Source organism: Pan troglodytes, chromosome 4 (assembly GCF_028858775.2).
Source record: "Pan troglodytes isolate AG18354 chromosome 4, NHGRI_mPanTro3-v2.0_pri, whole genome shotgun sequence".
NCBI lineage: Eukaryota > Metazoa > Chordata > Mammalia > Primates > Hominidae > Pan > Pan troglodytes.
In genome coordinates, this window is record NC_072402.2 from 108,387,127 (window position 1) to 108,411,660 (window position 24,534).

General features: G+C 35.0%; 1 protein-coding gene across 12 annotated transcripts in view; it reads right to left on the reverse strand.

The window, feature by feature from the left end:
- Positions 1–24,534, reverse strand: part of TMEM232 (transmembrane protein 232) — a 326,702-nt gene that overhangs the window by 240,201 nt on the left and 61,967 nt on the right. For 5 of the 12 annotated variants that reach the window (XM_054684518.2, XM_054684510.2, XM_024356683.3 and 2 more), the window contains one exon: positions 15,310–15,446. In XM_054684518.2, the coding sequence (XP_054540493.1) occupies positions 15,310–15,434 (125 nt within the window). In that variant the 5' untranslated portion in view covers positions 15,435–15,446. Of the gene's footprint in view, positions 1–15,309; positions 15,447–15,776; positions 15,812–21,668; positions 21,816–24,534 lie in introns of all 12 variants that reach the window. The other 7 variants (XM_054684513.2, XM_054684511.2, XM_054684515.2 and 4 more) reach the window with 3 other exon arrangements.

The window sequence follows — 24,534 nt, forward strand, 5'->3', positions numbered from 1 at the left end:
CTTCAGGTGCTTACGTTTCTTTTTACTGTTGTACATAGAATTTGCTTAACAAACATCTGGTGTTTGCTTTATATATACTGCTTGAAATGTATAAAATGTACTTTGTTTTACAAGAAGAAATAGGAGGCTGACAGAGGTTAAGTATCACACTCAAGGTTATATCTTGAAAGTAAACTGAGCCAAATGTGAAATGAACTGTCTGGCTCAAAGTCTTTGCATTTAGCTGTTTTTCTAAGATCCCTAAGAATGATTTATAGTATAATGTGCAATTCATTCTTCTTTTAAAATAATAGTAAATTCAATTCAATTAGATTTCCCCATTACCAACCACAGACAACCCCCAAGCACACAAAAGCGCGCGCGCATGCGCGCGCGCACACACACACACACACACACACACACACACTATCCAGGGTTTCAAATACAAATTAAAATTACATTTTCTGAAATTAGTTTATCTCAGCTTTTTCATAGGCTCTAGGGAAAATATAGTTATGTCATTTTATTTCTAAAGCAAGATAACAGGCTTAGGATGAAAATAATATCTAATTCAATTTCTATGTTCAAACTACATTGTATAATAATTTTAGTTTTGTCCAACATTTTTCAATATGGATTATGGCTTGTAATACATCATTGAAAACATGGAAAGCTAATTATTTTTAACTTTCTATGTAAATCCTGAGTCCTTTAATTGGTCTCCTACAGATCATGTTAATAAATATTCAGTGAGAGATAAACATAGCTATTTTAACCAATTCCTGCCCATCCCAATAGACATTATTGTAAAAATTAAAACTTATTTAGTGACATATATAACACATGGGAAGAAGGAAAAGGAAACTTTTAAAAAGTAAATACAGGCATTTCAAAAAACAGACTTAGGCTTCACGCATTCCAATTTCTCTGAAATATCAAAGGATTTCACGAAGATAATCTAGTCTAAATATGTAAGAGCAGTCCTGTGGAACACACAGTAAATAAAGATCATTCTAATTTTATTTATAAAATATTTATACTGAAGTCTCCTGGTTAAATAGGCACGCCATCCAAACTGACTGTATTTACATTATCTGTTAATTCTGTGATAACGTGAATATCTGTGAACTTTTTAAGCTGACAATTCATTTGTTCAATAACTATTTAATGAAAGCCTCCTACATACAAAATATTTTGCTAGATAGCATGAGTGCTAGAAGATAAATCAGGCCTGGCCTCAGGAAGTTCCCATTCTGGGAGGGAAGTGAGACACTTCACAGTGATGAAACATAAGGAGATGTTCCTTTAAAAAGAAATAAAATTCTGTGGGAGTTTAGAAGCAGAGATCATGATTCCAACACTTCCATGTCCTATAATCTTTGCTGAATCACTTAATCTGCAGGAGCTATAATCTTCCATCTGTAGAAACAGTGAAAAAATCTTGCAGAATTTTGGAAAGCATCAAATCAAGCCACACAGCCTAGTTCCTGGCATATATTCAGTGCTGGAAAACGTTAGTTATAAGCATTACTCTTTTTGGTGAGATTCAGAAAAAGCTTCTTTGTGGAAATAGCATGTGATCCTTGAAGGCTTGGCAGGAACTCGAAAGGACAGAATAGCAGTTGTCCTTTCAAAGTTCTTTCTCTGCTTTTTCCTGGGCACATGATCACCCAGAATTTAGAGATTAGGTGGAGGTCAAGCTAAATCAAGTTAAAATTGATCTAGCTAAATCAATAGGGCATGATGAATAATGGGATATGAGAAAAGAAATCATGATGCCAAGCATACAGATAAACTCAATGTTTTTGGCCCACATGACTGGAAGTAGAAAGATGACATCAAGATAATTGGACGGGAGGAATCTGAGCAGATGATCTGTGCCATTCTGGGCATAGAGAGGATGATTTACCTATGAGACATTCAAGTGGAAAGGTTTATAATCCAACAGGACTTGTAAGTCAAGCATGAGGAAATGGATAAGATCTAGAAATAAAGATTTCAGATTCACCGACATATCAGTGATGATCAAAGCCTTAAAATTTCAAGAGGAAGAATACTAAGAAAAAAAATAATTAATCAAAGGAAAGTTTTTGTTTGATGAATCCCAGAGTTAGGAAACAAGAGGGAAAGAAGAAACAGTAAATATGAGAGGAGATTCAGGAAAGTACTACAATGGAATTGAGATGTATATATAATACGGGGTGCAAATTCCTTCTCTGAAAAGTGTTCGTTATTAACAGTCCCTGCTGCACTGGGGCCTAAGTTCTGTATTAGTCCATATGACTTCATGCCCCCTGGCCATTGCTGATTTTGTCACAGTACACATCTGATGCCAGCTGGGCCAATTCAGGTCTCTTTCTAAGGATTTTAAATAAAATGATACTTTAGGTCTAACGTTTTAAGTCTTTAATCCATTTTGAATTAATTTTTATATAAGGTGTAAGGAAGGGATCCAGTTTCAGCTTTCTACTTATGGCTAGCCAGTTTTCCCAGCACCATTTATTAAATAGGGAATCCTTTCCCCATTGCTTGTTTTTCTCAGGTTTGTCAAAGATCAGATAGTTGTAGATATGCGGTGTTATTTCTGAGGGCTCTGTTCTGTTCCATTGATCTATATCTGTTTTGGTACCAGTACCATGCTGTTTTGGTTACTGTAGCCTTGTAGTATAGTTTGAAGTCAGGTAGCGTGATGCCTCCAGCTTTGTTCTTTTGGCTTAGGATTGACTTGGTGATGCGGGCTCTTTTTTGGTTCCATATGAACTTCAAAGTAGTTTTTTCCAATTCTGTGAAGAAAGTCACTGGTAGCTTGATGGGGATGGCATTGAATCTATAAATTACCTTGGGCAGTATGGCCATTTTCATGATATTGATTCTTCCTACCCATGAGCATGGAATGTTCTTCCATTTGTTTGTGTCCTCTTTCATTTCATTGGGCAGTGGTTTGTAGTTCTCCTTGAAGAGGCCCTTCACGTCCCTTGTAAGTTGGATTCCTAAATATTTTATTCTCTTTGAAGCAATTGTGAATGGGAGTTCACTCACCTAAAACCATAAAATCCCTAGAAGAAAACCTAGGCATTATGATTCAGGACATAGGCATGGGTAAGGACTTCATGTCTAAAACACCAAAAGCAATGGCAACAAAAGACAAAATTGACAAATGGGATCTAATTAAACTAAAGAGCTTCTGCACAGCAAAAGAAACTACCATCAGAGTGAACAGGCAACCTACAAAATGGGAGAAAATTTTTGCAACCTACTCATCTGACAAAGGGCTATTATCCAGAATCTACAATGAACTCAAACAAATTTACAAGAAAAAAAACAAACAACCCCATCAAAAAGTGGGCAAAGGATATGAACAGACACTTCTCAAAAGAAGACATTTATGCAGCCAAAAGACACATGAAAAAATGCTCATCATCACTGGCTATCAGAGAAATGCAAATCAAAACCACAATGAGATACCATCTCACACCAGTTAGAATGGCGATCATTAAAAAGTCAGGAAACAACAGGTGCTGGAGAGGATGTGGAGAAATAGGAACACTTTTACACTGTTGGTGGGACTGTAAACTAGTTCAACCATTGTGGAAGTCAGTGTGGCGATTCCTCAGGGATCTAGAACTAGAAATACCATTTGACCCAGCCATCCCATTACTGGGTATATACCCAAAGGATTATAAATCATGCTGTTATAAAGACACATGCACACGTATGTTTATTGCGGCACTATTCACAATAGCAAAGACTTGGAACCAACCCAAATGTCCAACAATGATAGATTGGATTAAGAAAATGTGGCACATATACACCATGGAATACTACGCAGCCATAAAAAATGATGAGTTCATGTCCTCTGTAGGGACATGGATGAAATTGGAAATCATCATTCTCAGTAAACTATCGCAAGGACAAAAAACCAAACACTGCATGTTCTCACTCATAGATGGGAATTGAACAATGAGAACACATGGACACAGGAAGGGGAACATCACATTCTGGGGACTGTTGTGCGGTGGGGGGAGGGGGGAGGGATAGCATTAGGAGATATACCTAATGCTAAATGAGGAGTTAGTGGGTGCAGCACACCAGCACGGCACATGTATACATATGCAACTAACCTGCACATTGTGCACATGTACCCTAAAACTTAAAGTATAATAAAAAAGAAAAACGACACTTTAATTGGCTGAGGTTAGAACTGAAAGGTTATGTAGAGCCAAAACCTATGGCTGTTGCTGACAACTTTTTCAAGACAACAAATAACAAAGCACCTTCAATTTCAGAAAGCTGCATGTTCACCATTGTAGCCCCCAATCAACGTTTGCCAAATGATTTACTGATGTAAATCTACAGTTTTTATCCTTTTCAAGTTTATCATAGTGTACATGCAGACTATATCTGCCAAGCTGGCCATTTTATCTCCACGTGTGTTGAGTACTGAAAGACGGAAAAAGCCCTAGCTATAGCTTCTGCTCTCAAGTTCCACAACACAGCCTTATATCCTTATGTTATTTTTTTTTGTTTGAGTTAGTTTGAACGTGTGCCTGTTTCATACAAACAAGCATCCTAGACTGAGATATCACAGAATACATTAAAGATAAAGACAATGATAGAAAATGTACATCCACAGAAATATCAAGACTAAATACAAAAAGAAAGTCAGGCCAGGCGCAGTGGCTCACGCCTATAATCCCAGCACTTTGGGAGGCTGAGGCGGGAGGATCACGAGGTCAGGAGATGGAGACCATCCTGGCTAACAAGTGAAACCACGTCTCTACTAAAAATACAAAAATTAGCTGGGCGTGGTGGCAGGGCACTGGTAGTCCCAGCTACTCAGGAGGCTGAGGCAGGAGAATGGCATGAACCCAGGAGGCGGAGCTTGCAGTGAGCCAACATTGCACCGCTGCACTCCAGACTGGGCAACAGAGCAAGACTCTGTCTCTAAAAAAAAAAAAAGAAAAAAAAGAAAGAAAATCATTAGAGTTAATATTTTAAAAGTCAGTGGAGATATTTTTAATTCAATTTTTTATTTATAACCAAAACATAATAATTGTACATATTTATGGGATAAAATGTGATGTTTCAATGCATGTGTTCATAGCTTAATGATAAAATTGGGGTAATTGCCATATCCATCACTTTCAATATTTATCATTTCTTTGTGGTCACGACATTGAAAGCCACCTCATCCCAGCTAGAATGGCTATTATCAAAAGTAACAAATAGAAGAAAAGAAAACTCATACATTGTTGGTAGGAATGTAAGTTAGTATAATCAATAACACTATGGAGGTTCCTCAAAAAACTAAAAATAGAACTGCCATATAATCCAGCAATCCCATTACTGGATATATATCCAAAGAAAATATAATCAGTATGTGAAAGAGACATCTGCACATCCATGTTTATTGTAGCACTATTCACAGTAGCCAAGATACAGAATCAACCTATATGTGCATCTAATGATGAATGGATATCTATCTGAGTGTGTGTGTGTGTGTGTCTGTGTGTGTGTGTGTAGTAGAATACTATAAAGCCATAAAACAGAATGAAATCCTGTCATTTGCAGTAACATGAATGAACCTGGATAACACTATGTTAAAGCACAGAAGGATAAACACCACATGATCTCACTCATATGTGGAATCTTAAAAAGCTTATTTCATAGAATTAGAGGGTAGAATTGTTGTTACCAGAGGCTGGGGAGGGTTGAGGTTGGGGGGAACTGGGAGAGGTTGGTCAATGGGTACAAAGTTACAGTTAAGAAGAATTTGTTTTTGTGTTCTATTACACAGTAGGGTGACTATAGTAAATAACAATGTATTGAATATTTCAAGATAGCCAGAAGAAGAGATTTTGAATGTTGTCACCACAAAGAAATAATACATGTTTAAAGTGGTGGAGATCTTTAAAACAGCAGTTTCATTAGAGAAAAACAGAACCCAGATTTTAGGGTGCTAATCAATATATAGAGAAACAAAAATATTAAATATTGACTACTCTTTTGATAAGTTTGGTACTATGAAAAGAAAAAAATGAAATTGAGATAGAAATTTCAAATAACAATTAATATGGCTTCTCCTAAGTATCAGAAGTACCAGTAGAATGAAAGAAAGGTCTGCTCCTTTTGGTGTGTATATTACCTTTGAATGTTTGAGGAATTCAGGGACAGATTTAATAATCTGAAGGGAATAAATAAAGAGCAGGTGATATGAACACCTGCAGAAATTCATTCTATGAATACCTCCCTTGAATTTGTCATTTCTGACTCACTGATTTGGGGTCTGGGCTTTTGAAGTCAGACACTGGAAATATCCTCTGTCATCCTGACACCCGTGTGATTGATTACAGCATCATCACATTATAGATATCCAAAGGCTTTATGATATGAAACCAGAAATACAGTCCTCATTTCATTTCTAAAAATATCTATGGTTTTATATGTTCTTTTATTGCCTTTGTGTTTCTTTAGATTTTACGTTTCTGTTTCAATCTTAGCAAATGGAATACCGTCTTAAGCTTTGAAAATGCAAGCCCTCCTTGGTAGTTATGAATAAAGAGAACCCTAAACAGATTAGGGGAGAGGGGACTGTTGACACCCACTGAATTTTGAGCAGAGAGCCATTTAGAAGAAAATTGAAGGCTGAAAATATTTTCAAGAATAAAAACCTACTTCCTTTTCTAAATGATTGCTGTTATACTTAGAAACATTCTATACTGCATTTGGTAACAGTCATGATCTTTTCAAGGTTGTCTGTAAGAAGCCCACTTAGAAACAACTAAGCTTCTAAACTGTAATGTCATCTCTTGTGAAATGTAATTATTAATCCCAAAGAGGGTTAATTGGGAGGCACAGGCAACAATAACCAAATTGATGTATTTAACTACCAAAGATGGACAAATTGCCTGCATTCTTTGGCTTAAGAAAAGACCTTCAAAGTTTATCTTCATCATTAGCCAATGAAAAGAAAAGTAAATTAGTCTGACAGATTCATCTTAAAACCATGCATATAAATTTCTTTTTGACAATGGGTTAATCTTCCACTGAAGCCACAAAGAAAGGTTTGATGAAAGCAAGGACATCCCTTCTTGGGGAAGAGCTCACCTGAAATGTAAGGGCAACAATACCTCAAAAAAGGAAATGGAATAGAACCCTCAACATGCTTATTTTCTTCCCATAATATGCGTCTTTTGCCAGAGAACTCTGTAAATCAGCTAGTTCAAGTAGAGATGCAGGTGTTAGGAAAGGAGTCAAGTCTGAGTGACCAAAGTAGGTGTCAGTGGATAAATTAATAATCATAATAATTGTAGTGTAGTTTCCTTTAGGATTATCTGTATAAAGTATGTAGTGTCTTGCAAGATCCCCTCTTCCTAACCTCAGGAAGCCACATAGAAGGCTACCTTGGTGTCCAGCAGAAAAAGAATGAGAATGGAAAAGAAAAAAGAACTATTACTGAGAAGATTGGTCCCAACCCAGATTTACACCCTAGACAAACATAGATTGTTGGCCAAGAAAACTCAGGCAGTGAATTTAGTTTCAGTTGTCCCAGGCTGGTACACTTACAGGTTCCTGGCAGAGAAGCTAATGCAAAGATTCTCTGGAGGAGGATGCATTTCTCCTAGTTCTCAAAAAACATGCAGAAATATTTTCCATCCAAAGGAAAATGAGTAATGACAAGATACAAGGGAAAATATGGCAGAAATGAGAACAAGCAGAAACAACAAACCTACTAAGACTCCAGTCACTGAAATAATCAGACACATATTATAAAATTATCATGCTCATCCCGCCACATGCTTAAAAAGATCTGCAGAGAACCAGAAACGTTAAGTCTACATAACAGATTTGAAGAAAACTAAATAAATTAATAGAATGTAAGATATAATTTTTTAATTCAATGGATACATTTGAGAATGGGAAAATTAGTCACATCAAAGACAAATCACAGATCAGAATAAATTGTTCAAAATACAGTAGAAAGTGACAAAAATTTGGAAAATGGAGAATAAAGAGTAAAAGACATAACAGATTTAATGAGATGATCTCATACACATTTATTCAATAGTCTCAGAAGGAGAGAAAAGAAAAAAAGGGGTTGTCAATGCAATATATGTATAAATAATACCCAATAATTTTTCAGGAATGATGAAAGAAAGATACATCCATAGATTCAAAAAGTTCCATCAAATCTAAGTAAGATAATTTTTAAAATTATATTCTGACACATCATAGTAAAACTGAAGAAAACAGAAGACAATAAGAAACTTAAAATTACCAGGTTTGGGAGAAGGAAGCCAAAATAATCTTAAATAAATGACATTACAATTTCAGCTAACTTCTCAACAGCAATAATGAAAACTGTAAGACAGTGAAATGATACCAACAATATTCTAGAGGAAAAAAGAATAAAAGTAATAATTGCTCAAAGATAATTTATGTTCAGTTTTAAACATTTTTCTAGAATAAGAATAAAAAATATATTCAGACAAACAAAACCTGGTATTTTTGTCAACAACAAAAATCTCAGTAAGGAAAATTCAAAAAATCTTACAGCAGGCAAATGATAAACAAGTCCAGAAAGGAGGCCTAAGAAGAAAGAAGAGTAAAAAAGCAATGAAAATGGCAAACAGGAAATAAAATAAAAAGAAACACTGATTACTTAAAATGGTAATAAAGTTTAGTGGAGATAAATTATAAAACACGTAAGGTAGAATACCAGATAGTTTGACAAAAGATATTATACTTTTTAAAAAACAAGCATGCTTAGATTTACCTTTTGCTTTATTATTTTTTATTTTTCATGATTGTGGATACATAGATAGTTGTACATATTTATGGGATACATGTGATATTTTGATACAAACATATAATATTTAATGATCAAATCAGGGTAATTATAATATCCATCAATCACCTCAAGCATTTATCATTTATTTGTGTTAGGAACATTGCAACACCACTCTTTTAGTAATTTTGAAATATACAATAAATTGTTGTTAAGTTTAGTCACCCTATTATGCTCTTAAACACTAGATCTTATTCCTTCTGTTTACCTGTATGTCGTCCCCATTAACCAACCTCTCTTCTTCCCCACCTCTTCACCCTTCCCAGCTTCTGGTAACCATCATTCTACTCTCTACCTTTATGAGATCAATTTATTTTAGCACACACATGTGAGTGACAATAGCGGTATTTGTCTTTCTGTGCCTGAATTATTTTACTTAACATAATGTCTTCCAGTTCCACCAATGTTGTTACAAGTGACAGGATTTGATTCTTTTATGGTTTAGTAATATTCCATTGTGTATATATATCACATTTTCTTTATTCATTTATCATGCATGGACACTTAGATTGATTCCATATCTTGGCTATTGTGAATAATGTTACAATTAACATGAGAGGACAGGTATCTCTTTTATTGTTTCTTCTCTTGAGGTAGGGTCTCGCTCTGTGGCCCAGGCTGAAGTGCAGTGGTGCAATCTTTGCTCACGGCAATCTCTACCTCCAGGTCTCAAGTAATCCCCCCACCTCACCTTCCTGGGTAGCTGGGACTACAGGTGTACACCACCATGCCTGGCTGATTTTTGTAATTTTTGTAGAGGCGGGTTTTGCCATGTTACCCAGGCTGGTCTCAAACTCCTGGGCTCAAGCAATCCACTCAACTGGGCCTCCCAAAATGCTGGGATAACAGGTGCCCAGCACACCACCATGCCTAGCCCAGATAGCTCTTTAATCTGCCCATTTCCCTTCTTTTGGGCACATATCCAGCAGTGGGATTATGGGATGATATGACAATTCTATTTTTGGCTTTCTGAGGAAACTCCATACTGTTTTCCATAATGGCTATGCTAATTTACATTCCCACCAACAGTGTAGGAGCATTCCTCTTTCTCCACATCCTCACCAGCATCCATTACTGTCTTTCTAATAAACGCCAGTTTAGTTGGGGTGAGATAATGTATCATTGTGGGTTTAATTTACATTTATCTGATGATTAGTGATGTTGAGAATTTTTTCATATATCTGTTGGCCATTTGTATGTCTTTTTTTGAGAAATGTCTATTTAGATCTTTTGCCCATATTTCAATTAGATAATTTGGGATTTTGTTATTAGGGTGTTTGAGTTCTTTATATATTCTGGTTAATAGTCCCTTGTCAGTCAAATGTTTAGAATATTCCTTTTAAGTCAATATTGAGACAAAGATATTCAGAATTAATAAGAAAATTTAGCAATATTTGTGTATGTAAAATCAATATATAAAAATTAACTTCTCTTTTCTGGTAAAAGTTAGAAAATACAAAGTTTAGAAATCTATATATGCATATAATTTATAAATGGCATGAAAAATAATACATAGAAATAAATCTAACAATGCCTCTGTGAACAATACTGCTATGAGAATGCTGGACAATACCTATATGAAAAAAGCAGTAAAACTGTATTGAGAAAATTTCATAAATAACTAAATAAATGAAGAGATATACCACGTTTATAAATTAGAATATGGTTATGATAAAGATGTTGTCTCTCCAAATTGATCTATAGATTCTGAAAAATCCAATTAAAAACTCCATTTAATTATTCAAAAACATAAATTATGACAAGCTGGTTTCAAAATTAATATGCAAGATACCACTGAGAAAAACAAGTTTGGAAAAATCTATCATCTTGACTATTACATGCTATTACCAAACCATAGTAATTAAGGCAGTGTGGCGTTGGTGTGGAATTAGACAAATGGGCCAGTGAAGCAGAATATAGAGCAGATAAGCATATCAATTACATGTGAATGCATGAGTTATACAATAATTGTACTACAGAAATAGTAGAGAAAGGATTTTTTCCATATGTCGTATTGATGAATTGAGTATGCACATTTTAAAAAGAAAATCAGACTTGTGCTTAATATTATTTACAAAAATTTCCACATAGATTATAGACACGAAAGATAAAACAATAAGGTTTTTAGAAAATAATATACAAGACTATCTACATGATCTTGTGGTTGGGAAAGATTTTTTTAACCAAAATACAAAAAAAAGGCTAATCATAAAAGATTGATATATCTGACTTTATAAAAATTAATAAGTTCTAGTCACTAAATTTTATATACATATCCTCTGACCCGGCAATTCCACTCATAAGTTTGTACATTAAGATGTATGCCATGATGCCCATACAGCAATGTATGAAACGTTTTCATAATAACCATAAATTGAAAATAATTGAAATGTCCAAAATTAACAGAATTAATGGATAATTTGCAGTATGTTAATAAAATGCAACAGTGAAATGAAAAACAACAAGAATGATATAGCTACACTCAACATTAATGAATCTTAAAGACATAGTAACTATAACAATTTTTAAGACTTCCATATAATTAAAGGCACAACAAAAACAAAGTTAAAGGATAAGGCATACCTTGGGAGAATTTATAATAAATATTTAATAATACCAACATATTAATAAGAATAAGAAAACACATGGAAGTAATTCTAACAGCAACAAACATAAAAAGATATTTAGTAGCATAGTTATTAGGGAATCTTAAAAAATTCATTGTAAGTGTCACTTTTGATCTATTATATTGGCAAAAATTAATAAATCTAAGACAATACCCATATGAAAAAAAACACTAAAACTGTATTAAGAAAATTTTATAAATAACTAAATAAATGGAGCGATATACCATGTTTCTAAATTATCATATGATTATGATGATTATGATAAAGATGTTAAGTCTCCCCAAATTGATCTGTTAGGTGTTGGTGAAGATAAGAGGAAGTGATACTCTCATACTCTTATAGACTGGGGAAGGAAATGTGTGTGTGTGTGTGTATGTGTGTGTGTGTGTGTGTGTGTGTATATATATATATAATATTCAGATACTTTTGGAGACCCATAGAAAGCATCAAGCAAATTTTTAAAAATAATAAATCATAAATTATACTTAGCTGGGCACAATGGCTCACGTCTATAACCCCAGAATTTTTGGAGGGTCAGGTGAGAAGACCATTTGAGGTCGAGAGTTTGAAACCAGCCTCAGCAACAAAGCAAATTCCATCTCTACAAAAAAAATTTTTTATTTATCCGTGTATGGTGACATGTGCCTGTGATTCTAGCTACTCCAGAGGCTGAAGCAGGAGGCTCTCTTGAGCCCAGGAATTCCAGGCTGCAGTGAGCTACGATTGTGCCACTGCACTCCAGCCTGGGAGATAGAGTAAGACCCTGTCTGTAAAAATAAAAATATAAAAAAAGGACACACCTGCACAGATACACAAGGAGAAATATGCAATTTCACTATGGCATTGATTTTATTGTCAAAAATTTGGAAAATAATAAATAAGGAAAATTCATTATATTAGAATTTTTCAGCCATTAAAATGAAGAATATACATAATTACCAATATGGATTAAAGTTAAAATGTAGCATTGATTTTTTAAAAAAACAAGTCACAGATAAATGTATTGGGTAGAATTACATTAACAAATGTGAAAAATACAATTTCATATTCATGTATATTAAAGTAGAAAAATGAACTGGAATGATATCTGCCACAATTACTATAGTTGAAAGCACATATGGTTAAACAGCTGAAACTGTATCTCTTGAAGTATTCTTTATTCAAGAAAAGTATTGGAAACAAACATAACAATATGTGTCACAGGCTACTGAGGCTTCTATAACAAAACAGTGTAAACTGGGTGACTTAAACATTTTATTTCTCCTAGTTCCAGAAGCTGGGAAATCCAAGATAGGGTGCCAGCATGGGCTGGTTTTGGTGAGGGCTGTGCTCTTGGCTTGCAGACAGCTGCCTTCTTGCTGCATCCCCACACAGAGGAGAGACTAAGTGCTGGTAGCTCTTCCACTTCTTGTAAGGACACTAATCCCATCATGAGAGCTCCACCAACGTGACCTCATCTATGCCCAATTACCTCCCAAAGGCCACACTTCCTAATACCATCACACTGGGTTACAATTTCACTTTGTTAACTCCAGGGCTTTTCAAATTTGTTTAAACGAAGAACCTAACCCCCTCCTTTTTAGCATAATATATGTTACTATCTGGTTTGCTATGAGATTACACTCTATTCTTTGTGAATTGTAGTGGCCATAATACACATTGAGGTTGGGACTTCAACAAACGAATTTTGCAGGGACACTCACATTCAGCCCATAACAATATGCCAACATCTTAAATTCTATTGTATGTATACCATTATACTTTTCTAAGTTTTCAGCAATTTCTTAAAATTTAAAAATCACACACAATTTTTAAATTATCAAGAAATTTTGATCTAGTAACAACACATTTTGATCTAGCAAGTTATTTTTCTTAATAAAAATTATGGACATTGAACAGAAATTAATATTACTTAAAATGTGTTCCATGAGTTCATTCTGATGAAGCGGGCTGTATAGGTAGTGGTGGCAGGCCAGCTCTGTCTCTGTATTAGTCCGTTCTCACACTGCTATAAAGATACGACTTGAGACTGGGTAATTTACAAACAAAAGAGGTTTAATTGACTCACATTTCCACATGGCTGGGGAAGCCTCAGAAAATTTACAATCATGGCAGAAGGGGAAGGGGAAGCAAGGCACCTCTTAACATGGTGGCAGGAGAGAGTGAGAAGGGGGAAGCACCAGACACCTATCAAACAACCAGATTGCATGAGGACTCACTCACTATCATGAGAACAGCAAGGGGAAATCCATCCCGGTGATTCAATCACCTCCCACCAGGTCCCTCATTTGACACATGGGGATTATAATTCAAGATGATATTTGAATGGGGACATAGAGCCAACCTGTATCAGTCCCCCCTAATGCAGACTTATACTACACATGAGCATATTTTAAAACTGAGCCAGGCACAGTGGCTCATTCCTGTAATTCCAACTTTTTGGGACGAAAAGGAGTGCCGATCACTTGAGGCCAGGAGTTCAAGACCAGCCTGGGCAACAAAGCATGACCCCATCTCCACACACACACACACAAAATTTAAAATTAGCCAGGCATACTGGCATGTGCCCGTGGTGCCAGCTGCTCAGGAGGCTGAGACATAAGGATCATTTGAGCCCAGGATTATAGTAAGCTATAGGTTATAGCAAGGTTATAATAAGCTATAATCACACCACTGCACTCCAGCCTGGATGACCCTGTCTCTAAAAATAAATTAATTAATTAACAAATAAAAAAGCTGAGAACTTTTGGAGCAAAGAAAACAATTGCATTTTGTTAAATACAGGGCTTTTGAAATTTGTTTAAATGCATAATCTGACCTGCTCCTTTTTAGCATAGTATCTATTACTATCTGGTAGGCTGAAAAAGACTATACTCCATTCTTGATGAATTGTCATATCCACAATACACATTTGATATCATCAGTTTAATCATTGTATACATAATTTGTTTCAATTTTTTTCTTTTAAACATTTATATTGTATTCTACTATTCAGATACATTTAATTGACTTGGTCATTCTATTATAAAGCATTTGCTATTTTCAATTTTTAAATGCAATTAAAACTACTCTGAACATTTTTATACAAATTATTTTTCCTCTGTTTACCTATATCCTATTAGTAACAGGATTATCTAGTCATGGTTTGTATATTTAGGTCCTGTTGCTTTTTATTTGTAGCATCCTTGACCATTTAGATGCGCTGACTAGGTTTATTTATTTCTTCAGCATATTATGTTTATATGAATAATAGCAAAACCATTCAGTTTTTTAATGATATATTTTGAATTTTATTTTCTTCTCTGTAGGATTCTAGGTGGATAACAACTTTTCCTGCTACTTTTTTTTACAATATGGATCACTATGGTATTGGCACAAGGATAGCACAGAAAACAACTAGAAAAAGTATAATATTTGTGACTGTAAAGTCTTTGTGAAAGTTCTTTTCAATTGCTCTTGCACTCATTGTAGAAACTTTATCCCAAGGAAATAATCTGAAATATTTCAAAATAGAAAAACATTCTATTTTGGCTAAATTTGAAATAGCAAAGGTCTTAGAACTAAATAAAATGCTTCATGATACAGGAGTTATCAAATATTTTCTCATGCAATCTATGCATTATTATGACAAATTAAGAAAACATATGAGTATAGGTAATTATTTCAAACAAAACATGTAGAATTCAAAATTTTAGAAAGCACATAATTACAATAAACAAGGCTATTAAACAAATAGTAAACTTTAAAATTTTAATCTTTGGTTAGAGAACTATGAGTGAATTTTTTTTTTCAGTTTTCTGTATTTTCTAAATTCTCTACAATACATATGGGTCCTATAATTATTTTCTAGCTTACCTTGATTTATGACCCCTTTCTCCACTTAAATGTTGAAAATTTAATTTCCAGAGCTCTTCATGATAAGGGGAAGATATGCCTCCACATGTATTAATCATAGGTGATTTGTTAACAGGCATATTCATAAATCATAAATTCTAAAAGGAATATTAAATGTATGTTAGCATACAAATGCACTCGTAGTATCAAACAACATGTTATGCAAATTCATTATTTTTGGAAAAGAATAGCAAGAACTAAAGTTAGGCTTAAGAATAATTCTATATTAAGGAAGAATTTAAATAAATAAGTAAACTATAAGGATATGGAAATAAGTACAAAAAGTTACTATTATAAGTATATATATCCAGTCTTTATTATGCTTTAGCAGTTTTATCAGCAAAACCATTGAAAGAGCAGCATGGCATGGTAGCTAAGAGGACAGCCCATACAACCAGACTAAGTGCTCTGTGCCTCAGCTTCCTCACCTGTAAAATGAGAATGGTATTTCCTCATAGAGTTCCTGTGAGAAATAAATAGTTCAATATACGTAAATTGCTTAGAATGAGCCTAGTATATAGGAAACTTTATGTAATCACTTGTGATCATATCACTGGTGTCTGTTCTTTAAAGTTTCTTGTAAATTCCTTTTCATGTCTCCTGTCTTTTCATCATTTAGATAGTGCTTTCTCTGCTTGTTTTTACGCCCAGAATTTTTTTCCTTTTGATTCATATCTGAGTATATTCTATGAGTGTATGACCAAAACTAAGACATCCTATTTGTGTTTAGTGGAGTTTTAGTCAGCAAAATGAAGTAATGAAATGGGTAGCCATATCTACACTGCATTATTTTGTCTTTCATTTTTTAAATAGCTAAATTTAAAAATTGATCATTAGATTAGTCAAAGTTTTGCAGGAAATGCAGGGCACACTCAAATATGGTACCTGAATGAAAGAATTCTTCCCAAATACATGGGCAGAGCTATAAAACAAGATGGTTGTATTCTCAGAGACTAGAAAGAACAAAATAAACTGTTATCACTCTTAGGGCTAAAAAGGAAGATAGACCAAGACAGAACAGCTATTAAGGAGTTGTGCTTAATAAAAAGCTTTGGCCTTTAAGTGAGAAATGCAGCTAATCTGAGGTTGCCCTCTAAGAGGGAGCCTGGAGGATAGAAACTCCAATCTCACTCTCCTTGCGTGCTCCATTCCAGTCATCCGCCTGTGCTACTCATTTGCCAAACCAAACTAGAAGCCAGAAAGTACAGGGGCAAAGTGAAGAAGAATGGAAAGCAGATCTGAGTGGCAATGGGAAAATATCCAGCAAAATATGGATCACAGACACAAAATATCATTGTCTATTGCTATTGATGTATAGCAAGCTCTCCAGGAATTGAACTCAGCTCTGCACCAAGCAGACCTAATAGACATCTACAGAACTCTCCACCCCAAATCAACAGAATATACATTCTTCTCAGCACCACATCGCACTTATTCCAAAATTGACCACATAGTTGGAAGTAAAGCACTTCTCAGCAAGTGTAAAAGAAGAGAAATTATAACAAACTGTCTCGCAGACCACAGTGCAATCAAACTAGAACTCAGGATTAAGAAACTCACTCAGAACCGCTCAACTGCCTGGAAACTGAACAACCTGCTCCTTAATGATTACTGGGTACATAACGAAATGAAGGCAGAAATAAAGATGTTCTTTAAAACCAATGAGAACAAAGACACAACATACCAGAATCTCTGGGACACATTTAAAGCAGTGTGTAGAGGGAAATTTATAGCACTAAATGCCCACAAGAGAAAGCAGGAAAGATCTACAATTGAAACCCTAACATCACAATTAAAAGAACTAGAGAAGCAAGAGCAAACACATTCAAAAGCTAGCAGAAGGCAAGAAATAACTAAAATCAGAGCAGAACTGAAGGAAATAGAGACACAAAAAACCCTTCAAAAAATCAATGAATCCAGGAGCTGGTTTTTAGAAAAGATCAACAAAATTGATAGACCACTAGCAAGACGAATAAAGAAGAAAAGAGAGAAGAATCAAATAGACGCAATAAAAAATGATAAAGGGGATATCACCACCGATCCCACAGAAATACAAACTACCATCAGAGAATACTATAAACACCTCTATGCAAATAAACTAGAAAATCTAGAAGAAATAGATAAATTCCTGGACACATACACCCTCCCAAGACTAAACCAGGAAGAAGCTGAATCCCTGAATAGACCAATAACAGGCTCTGAAATTGAGGCAATAATTAATAGCTCACCAACCAAAAAAAAGTCCAGGACCAGATGGATTCACAGCCGAATTCTACCAGAGGTACAAGGAGGAACTAGTACCATTCCTTCTGAAACTATTCCAATCAATAGAAAAAGAGGGAATCCTCCCTAACTCATTTTATGAGGCCAGCATCATTCTGATACCAAAGCCTGGCAGAGACACAACAAAAAAAGAGAATTTGAGACCAAGATCCCTGATGAACATCAATGCAAAAATCCTCAATAAAGTACTGGCAAACCGAATCCAGCAGCACATCAAAAAGTTTATCCACCATGATCAAGTGGGCTTCATCCCTGGGATGCAAGGCTGGTTCAATATACGCAAATCAATAAACATAACCCAGCATATAAACAGAACCAAAGACAAAAACCACATGATTATCTCAATAGATGTAGAAAAGGCCTTTGACAAAATTCAACAACCGTTCATGCTAAAAACTCTCAATAAATTAGGTATTGATGGGACATATCTCAAAATAATAAGAGCTGTCTATGACAAACCCACAGCCAATATCATACTGAATGGGCAAAAACTGGAAGCATTCCCTTTGAAAACTGGCACAAGACAGGGACGCCCTCTCTCACCACTCTTATCCAATATAGTGTTGGAAGTTCTGGCCAGGGCAATTAGGCAGGAGAAAGAAATAAAGGGTATTCAATTAGGAAAAGAGGAAGTCAAATTGTCCCTGTTTGCAGATGACATGATTGTATATTTAGAAAACCCCATTGTCTCAGCCCAAAATCTCCTTAAGCTGATAAGCAACTTCAGCAAAGTCTCAGGATACAAAATCAATGTGCACAAATCACAAGCATTCTTATACACCAATAACAGACAAACAGAGAGCCAAATCATGAGTGAACTCCCATTCACAATTGCTTGAAGGAGAATAAAATACCTAGAAATCCAACTTACAAGGGATGTGAAGGACCTCTTCAATGAGAACTACAAACCACTGCTCAACAAAATAAAAGAGGACACAAACAAATGGAAGAACATTCCATGCTCATGGATAGGAAGAATCAATATCATGAAAATGGCCATATTGTCCAATGTAATTTATAGATTCAATGCTTCTAATAATCCACATGCATCAGAATGTAAAGCAAATGGGATTTTTTTTAAGTCAGCAGCTGTGCTGAGCTGCATACAGGAGTGCCATCCAGACTGGGTCTAACTTTAATGTAAAACAAATGTTATTCCCAAGCAGGATTAATATTTTCAGGCATTTATTTTTCTTTAACAGCTAACAACATCACTGGGCATTTCTACCTTAAAATGCACTCAGGAAAATAACAAATTCATATTACCAATAAAAATGCATCATAAGGTATAGCTAAGCACATGCAGCCTAAAAGAACAATACTCAATAAGTAGGAATGTGCAAAGGAGATAATTTGGTATATCTAGTAGTAAATGTTGCAAATTTGACAAGTGCTTATTGTGAATTATAAAAAAATATGAAGGTAAGATGTTTAGCTAAACTAGGAAAAGAAAACATCTTCAAAAGAAAACCAAAAGAAACTCATGAGGCTATAAAAGCAAACCCATGAAAGACTTCATGACTAAAACACCAAAAGCTATGAACAGACACTCCTCAAAAGAAGACATATATGAGGCCAACAAACATATGATAAAAAGCTCATCATCACTGGTCATTAGAGAAATGCAAACCAAAGCCACAATGAGATACAATCTCACACCAGTTAGAATGGCGATCATTAAAAAGTCTGGAAACAACAGATGCTGGAGAGGATGTGGAGAAATAGAAATGCTTTTACCCGTTGGTGGGAGTGTAAATTAGGTCAACCATTGTGGAAGACAGTGTGGCGATTCCTCAAGGATCTAGAACCAGAAATACCATTTGACCCAGCAATCCCATTACTGGGTATATAACCAAAGGATTATAAATCATTCTACTATAAAGACACATGCACACGTATGTTTATTGCAGCACTATTCACAATAGCACAGACTTGGAACCAACCCAAATGCCCATCAATGATAGATTGGATAAAGAAAATGTGACACATATACACCATGGAATACTATGCAGACATAAAAAGGATGAGTTCATGTCCTTTGCAGGGACATGGATGAAGCTGGAAACCATCATTCTCAGCAAACTAACACAGGAACAGAACCAAACATTGCATATTCTCACTCATAAGTGGGAGTTGAACACTGAGAACACATAGATACAGGGAGGGGAACATCACACACCAGGGTCAGTCAGTGGGTTGGGGGCCAGAGGAGGGATAGCATTAAGAGAAATACTTAATGTAGATGATGGGTTGATGGGTGCAGCAAACCACCATGGCATATACATACCTATGTAACAAACTTGCATGATCTGCACATGTATCCCAAAACTTAAAATATAATTTTTAAAAGCCCACTATTCACAAAATATTGCATATATCAGAAATATCTAGAAATATAAAATTGAGTTAGAAATACTCTTAGATAAATTAGTTTAAAGCATTTAATGCCAAATGGATGGAAAAGAAAAAAATACAGGCCATCCAGAAAGAAAAAAAGTAATTGAAGGGAAATTGAAGGCTAAAACTGGTTTTCATGTACATTATGTTAGGCAAATTGACCTGAAGCTTTTGGCTATTTCTTGAGATATTTCACAGAGTTGGCTATAATTAGTCATATTTTTTGAGTTTCAAGAAGTTAGAGACTATTTTAAACATTATCTTTTAATCACTGAACTTATTGTCCAAAGATTCCTCACATCTGCTGCTAATAGTGGTAGATATTTGCACTTTCTTCTCAACATGCAAGTTCCACAATGCCCTGTTAAAGAAACTTCTCCAGTGGGATGGAATAAAACATCAAAAATACAAGTTTCTAAATGCTTACTCTAAATTTCTGGCTTATTTTAGCAGTAATGGTAAAAGTGTTTAACAAGTTTGTAAACCATTATTTGAGTAGAGTTGTGATATACAAGAGAGACAATTTGTGCCCTCTAATATATTTTATTACTTAGGACTGCTTTTGACTAAGAGTAATGGGAAAAAATAGCCAAACAACTTCAAATTTCCAAAAAGAAAAAAAAAGTAATGCCTCCATAAATATTTAGCATAGAGATGTTGGAATTAAATCCCCAATAAAGTAAATAAACAAATAAACAAAAAGGTTCAAAATAATCCTCTCTCCCCCAAAAATAAACATAGAGAATCTGAAAATGTCATCAACTTTCAGAAAAAAATATTAGTTCTTTTCTAAAGATATTATTCATCAAATTCCCAGTAGATCCCAAAGCTTGGAGCTATCAACAAAAGAATTTAGTACTGTTATTTTTATTGTTATTATTATTATTATTGCATGTACAATAGGACCACATTGCATTGTGCATTATTTTAAGATTCGTTTTCCAGGTATCTAGAACTAGAAATACCATTTGACCCAGCCATCCCATTACTGGGTATATACCCAAAGGATTGTAAATCATGCTGCTATAAAGAGACATGCACACGCATGTTTATTGTGGCACTATTCAAAATAGCAAAGACTTGGAACCAACCCAAATGTCCAACAACGATAGACTGGATTAAGCAAATGTGGCACATATACACCATGGAATACTATGCAGCCATAAAAAATGATGAGTTCATGTCCTTTGTAGGGACATGGGTGAAGCTGGAAACCATCATTCTCAGCAAACTATTGCAAGGACAAAAAACCAAACACCACATGTTCTTACTCATAGGTGGGAACTGAACAATGAGAACACATGGACACAGGAAGGGGAACATCACACACCACAGCCTGTTGTGGGGTGGGGGGAGGGGGGAGGGATAGTATTAGGAGATAAACCTAATGTTAAATGACAAGTTAATGGGTGCAGCACACCAACATGGCACATGTATACATATGTAACAAACCTGCATGTTGTGCACATGTACCCTAAAACTTAAAGTATAATTTAAAAAAAACAGGTAGAGTTAAATAGAATAAATGCTTTAGAAGGTCACGTAAGGTCGATTGGAAAATTCTTTGTAATTTTTTAAACATCTACTAGGAAAAACTGATGTAAAAAATTTTTCCACTGGCATGGAGCAATTCAATTCACCTAGTAGAACCCAGCAGATCCCAACCTGTGTGTGGATTATCAGGTAGAAGGTGGGCTGCTTTTTGATTTGGCTCACTGTTGATTGCACTGGGCTGGCCTGGATCATTGGATTCTGAAGTTTTCGTGGATGGAAGCAGTGAAGATGTCCTAATAAATGAAGAAAAGCATATGCCTATCAGTTAACAACCTTCTTTCTTCCCAAAGTGAAACAGTATGGCCATAAGAATGGGGTTTTATTATTAACCCTTTAATTCAGATTGTATACTTTTTGCCAGTTTATACATTTTACTTTTGCTTTTTGTGATTTAGTGATAAAGGAATGATTTCTATAAAGGCCTAATTATCTTCTTACACTGAAACTTGTTAAGATCAAAATAAAGAGGTAACATGAAAAAAAAAAAAAGCAGTCTGAGGAAAAAAAAATTCGTTTTCCAACTCCAACACAAACTACAAAATATCTGAGAAAATGTAAGCATTTAATTTTTACGTTATTTTGCAATTATTCTAATTTACATCAAGTCTGGTTTTTAACCCATTTTTAACATAATTAGCTAAACTAGCAAAGTAAAAATTCATCATTTTATTCTAATTCACTGATGACAAAATAAACTTTACTAGACCTTTCTTGGTCAAGAAAAAACAATAATCAAGAATCAGGAATGTGCAAAGGAGTTAATTTGATAAATGTAGTAATAAATGTAAATTTGACAAGTATTTACTGTGAATCATATAAAATTATGAAGGTAAAAATGTTTAATTTGCATGAATGTGAAAAAAGTAATGAAGCAAATAATGACGATGTTATTCCAAAGAAATAAGAAACCAAGAATTTCTATTAGTCTTTTACGTATTGAGTTTGATTTTGTGAGGTGCTAAAACCAAAGTATGTTATTTCTGAATATGTATGTCTAATGAAGCAATAAACATCACCTTTTAAATGCCATTTATGTAAACCATAAAGAAGTTCAAACTAAAAAATGTTTGGAAGTATTACAAGAACCTGAAAAGTACTAATATTTCATCTGTTGGCTGTAGCCAATAGCACTTTGTATTGCTAAGACTAAAAAAATATAGTTAATTGACAAAAAAGAGTCACAGACTACACATCAGAGATTTCTAATGAATCTTTGCCATGTATTCAGCACTGGTCGACCACATCGTGCAATGTACTCAGCACTGGTTGACAATATGGAGACAAACTTAGAGAACAAATAAATCTAGTAAACTATTTTTCATTGTAACTTGAGAAACGCACAGACATTGCAAACTTCAGCAATTGCTTTACCACAAGTGCAATTTGGACATATTAGTGACATAAAGGTAGAACTGTTGGATTAGCACCATTATTTACAAGTATAATTAGCTCTGAAGGGAATAAAACTAGAAAAGCTTGCATTTGTTATTATTCTATCTATTTATTTATTTATTTTGAGACAGAGTCTTCCTCTGTCACCCAGGCTGGATGGAGTGTATTGGTGCAATCTCGGCTCACTGCAACCTCCACCTCACAGGGTCAAGCGATTCTCTGCCTCAGCCTCCTGGGTAGCTGGGATTACAGGCGCACGTCACCATGCCCAGCTAGTTTTTTTTATTTTTAGTAGAGACGGGGTTTCACTATGTTGGTCAGGCTGGTCTCGACCTCTTGACCTCAAGTGATCTGCCTGCCTCAGCCTCCCAAAGTGCTGGGATTACAGGCATGAGCCACCGTGCCTGGCCTTAAAAATTCTTACAAGTAAGCTTTGTGTAGGACTGCTGCAATGGTAGGTAATCGCTTGGAGTAGTTATTCAAATGGAGGAGTTTACACCAGATACCTAGAAGCTGGGAAATACTGACTCCAGCCAAATAATGACAAAGAAGAAATTAAAACAAAAGAAAAACGGGGACTTCATTTCTACAACTGCATGGAGCTGTATTCTGCCAACCATCTGGATGATCTTAGAAGTACATTCTTTACCAGAGCCTCCAGGTAACAGACTAGCTCAGCTGGCACCTTTTCTCCACCCCCAGCATTACTGAGCAAATGTGAGTGACAAATAAGAATTGTATATATTTATGTTGTATAATGTGATGTTTTCATATATGCATACATTGTGAAATGATTACTACAATCAGGCTAATTAATATCTCCATTACTTCACAGTTATCTTTTTTTGTGTGTAGTGAGAAAATTTAAGGTCAACCCGCTGAGCCACTTTCAAGTATGTATTAACTATAGTCACCATGCTGTACAACAGATCTCCAGAATTTATTGATTTTAACTGAAACTTGTTACCCTTTGACCAACATCCCCCATTTCTACCTCCCACTCCTAGCTGTTGGCAACCATCATCCTACTCTCTGCTTCTATGAGTTTGATAGTTTTAGATTCTACGTATAAGTGAAAACATGGCATATTTTTCTTTCCATGTTGGGCTTATTTCACTTAGCACAATGTCCTCCAAGTTCATCCATGTCATCTCAAATGACAGAATTTCCTTATTTTTAAAAGCTAAATTACATATCATTAGTTATATATACTACATTTTTGTTATGCATTCCTCCATCAATGGACACTTAGATTAATTTTATATCTTGGCTATTGTGAATAGTGCTGCAATGAACATGGGAGTGCAGATGTCTCTTTGACATGCTGATTTCATTTCCATTGAAAACATACCCAGTAGTGGGATGGTTGGTTCCTATGGTAGTTCTATTTTCAATTTTTTTTTAAGGAACTTCTACAATGGCTATACTAATTTACATTGACACCAGCAGTGTACAGGGTTCCCTTTTCTTTTTTTTTTTTTTAGACAGGGTCTCACTCTGTCACCCAGGCTGGAGGGCACTGGCCGCGATCTTGGGGCTCACTGCAATCTGCAACTTCCG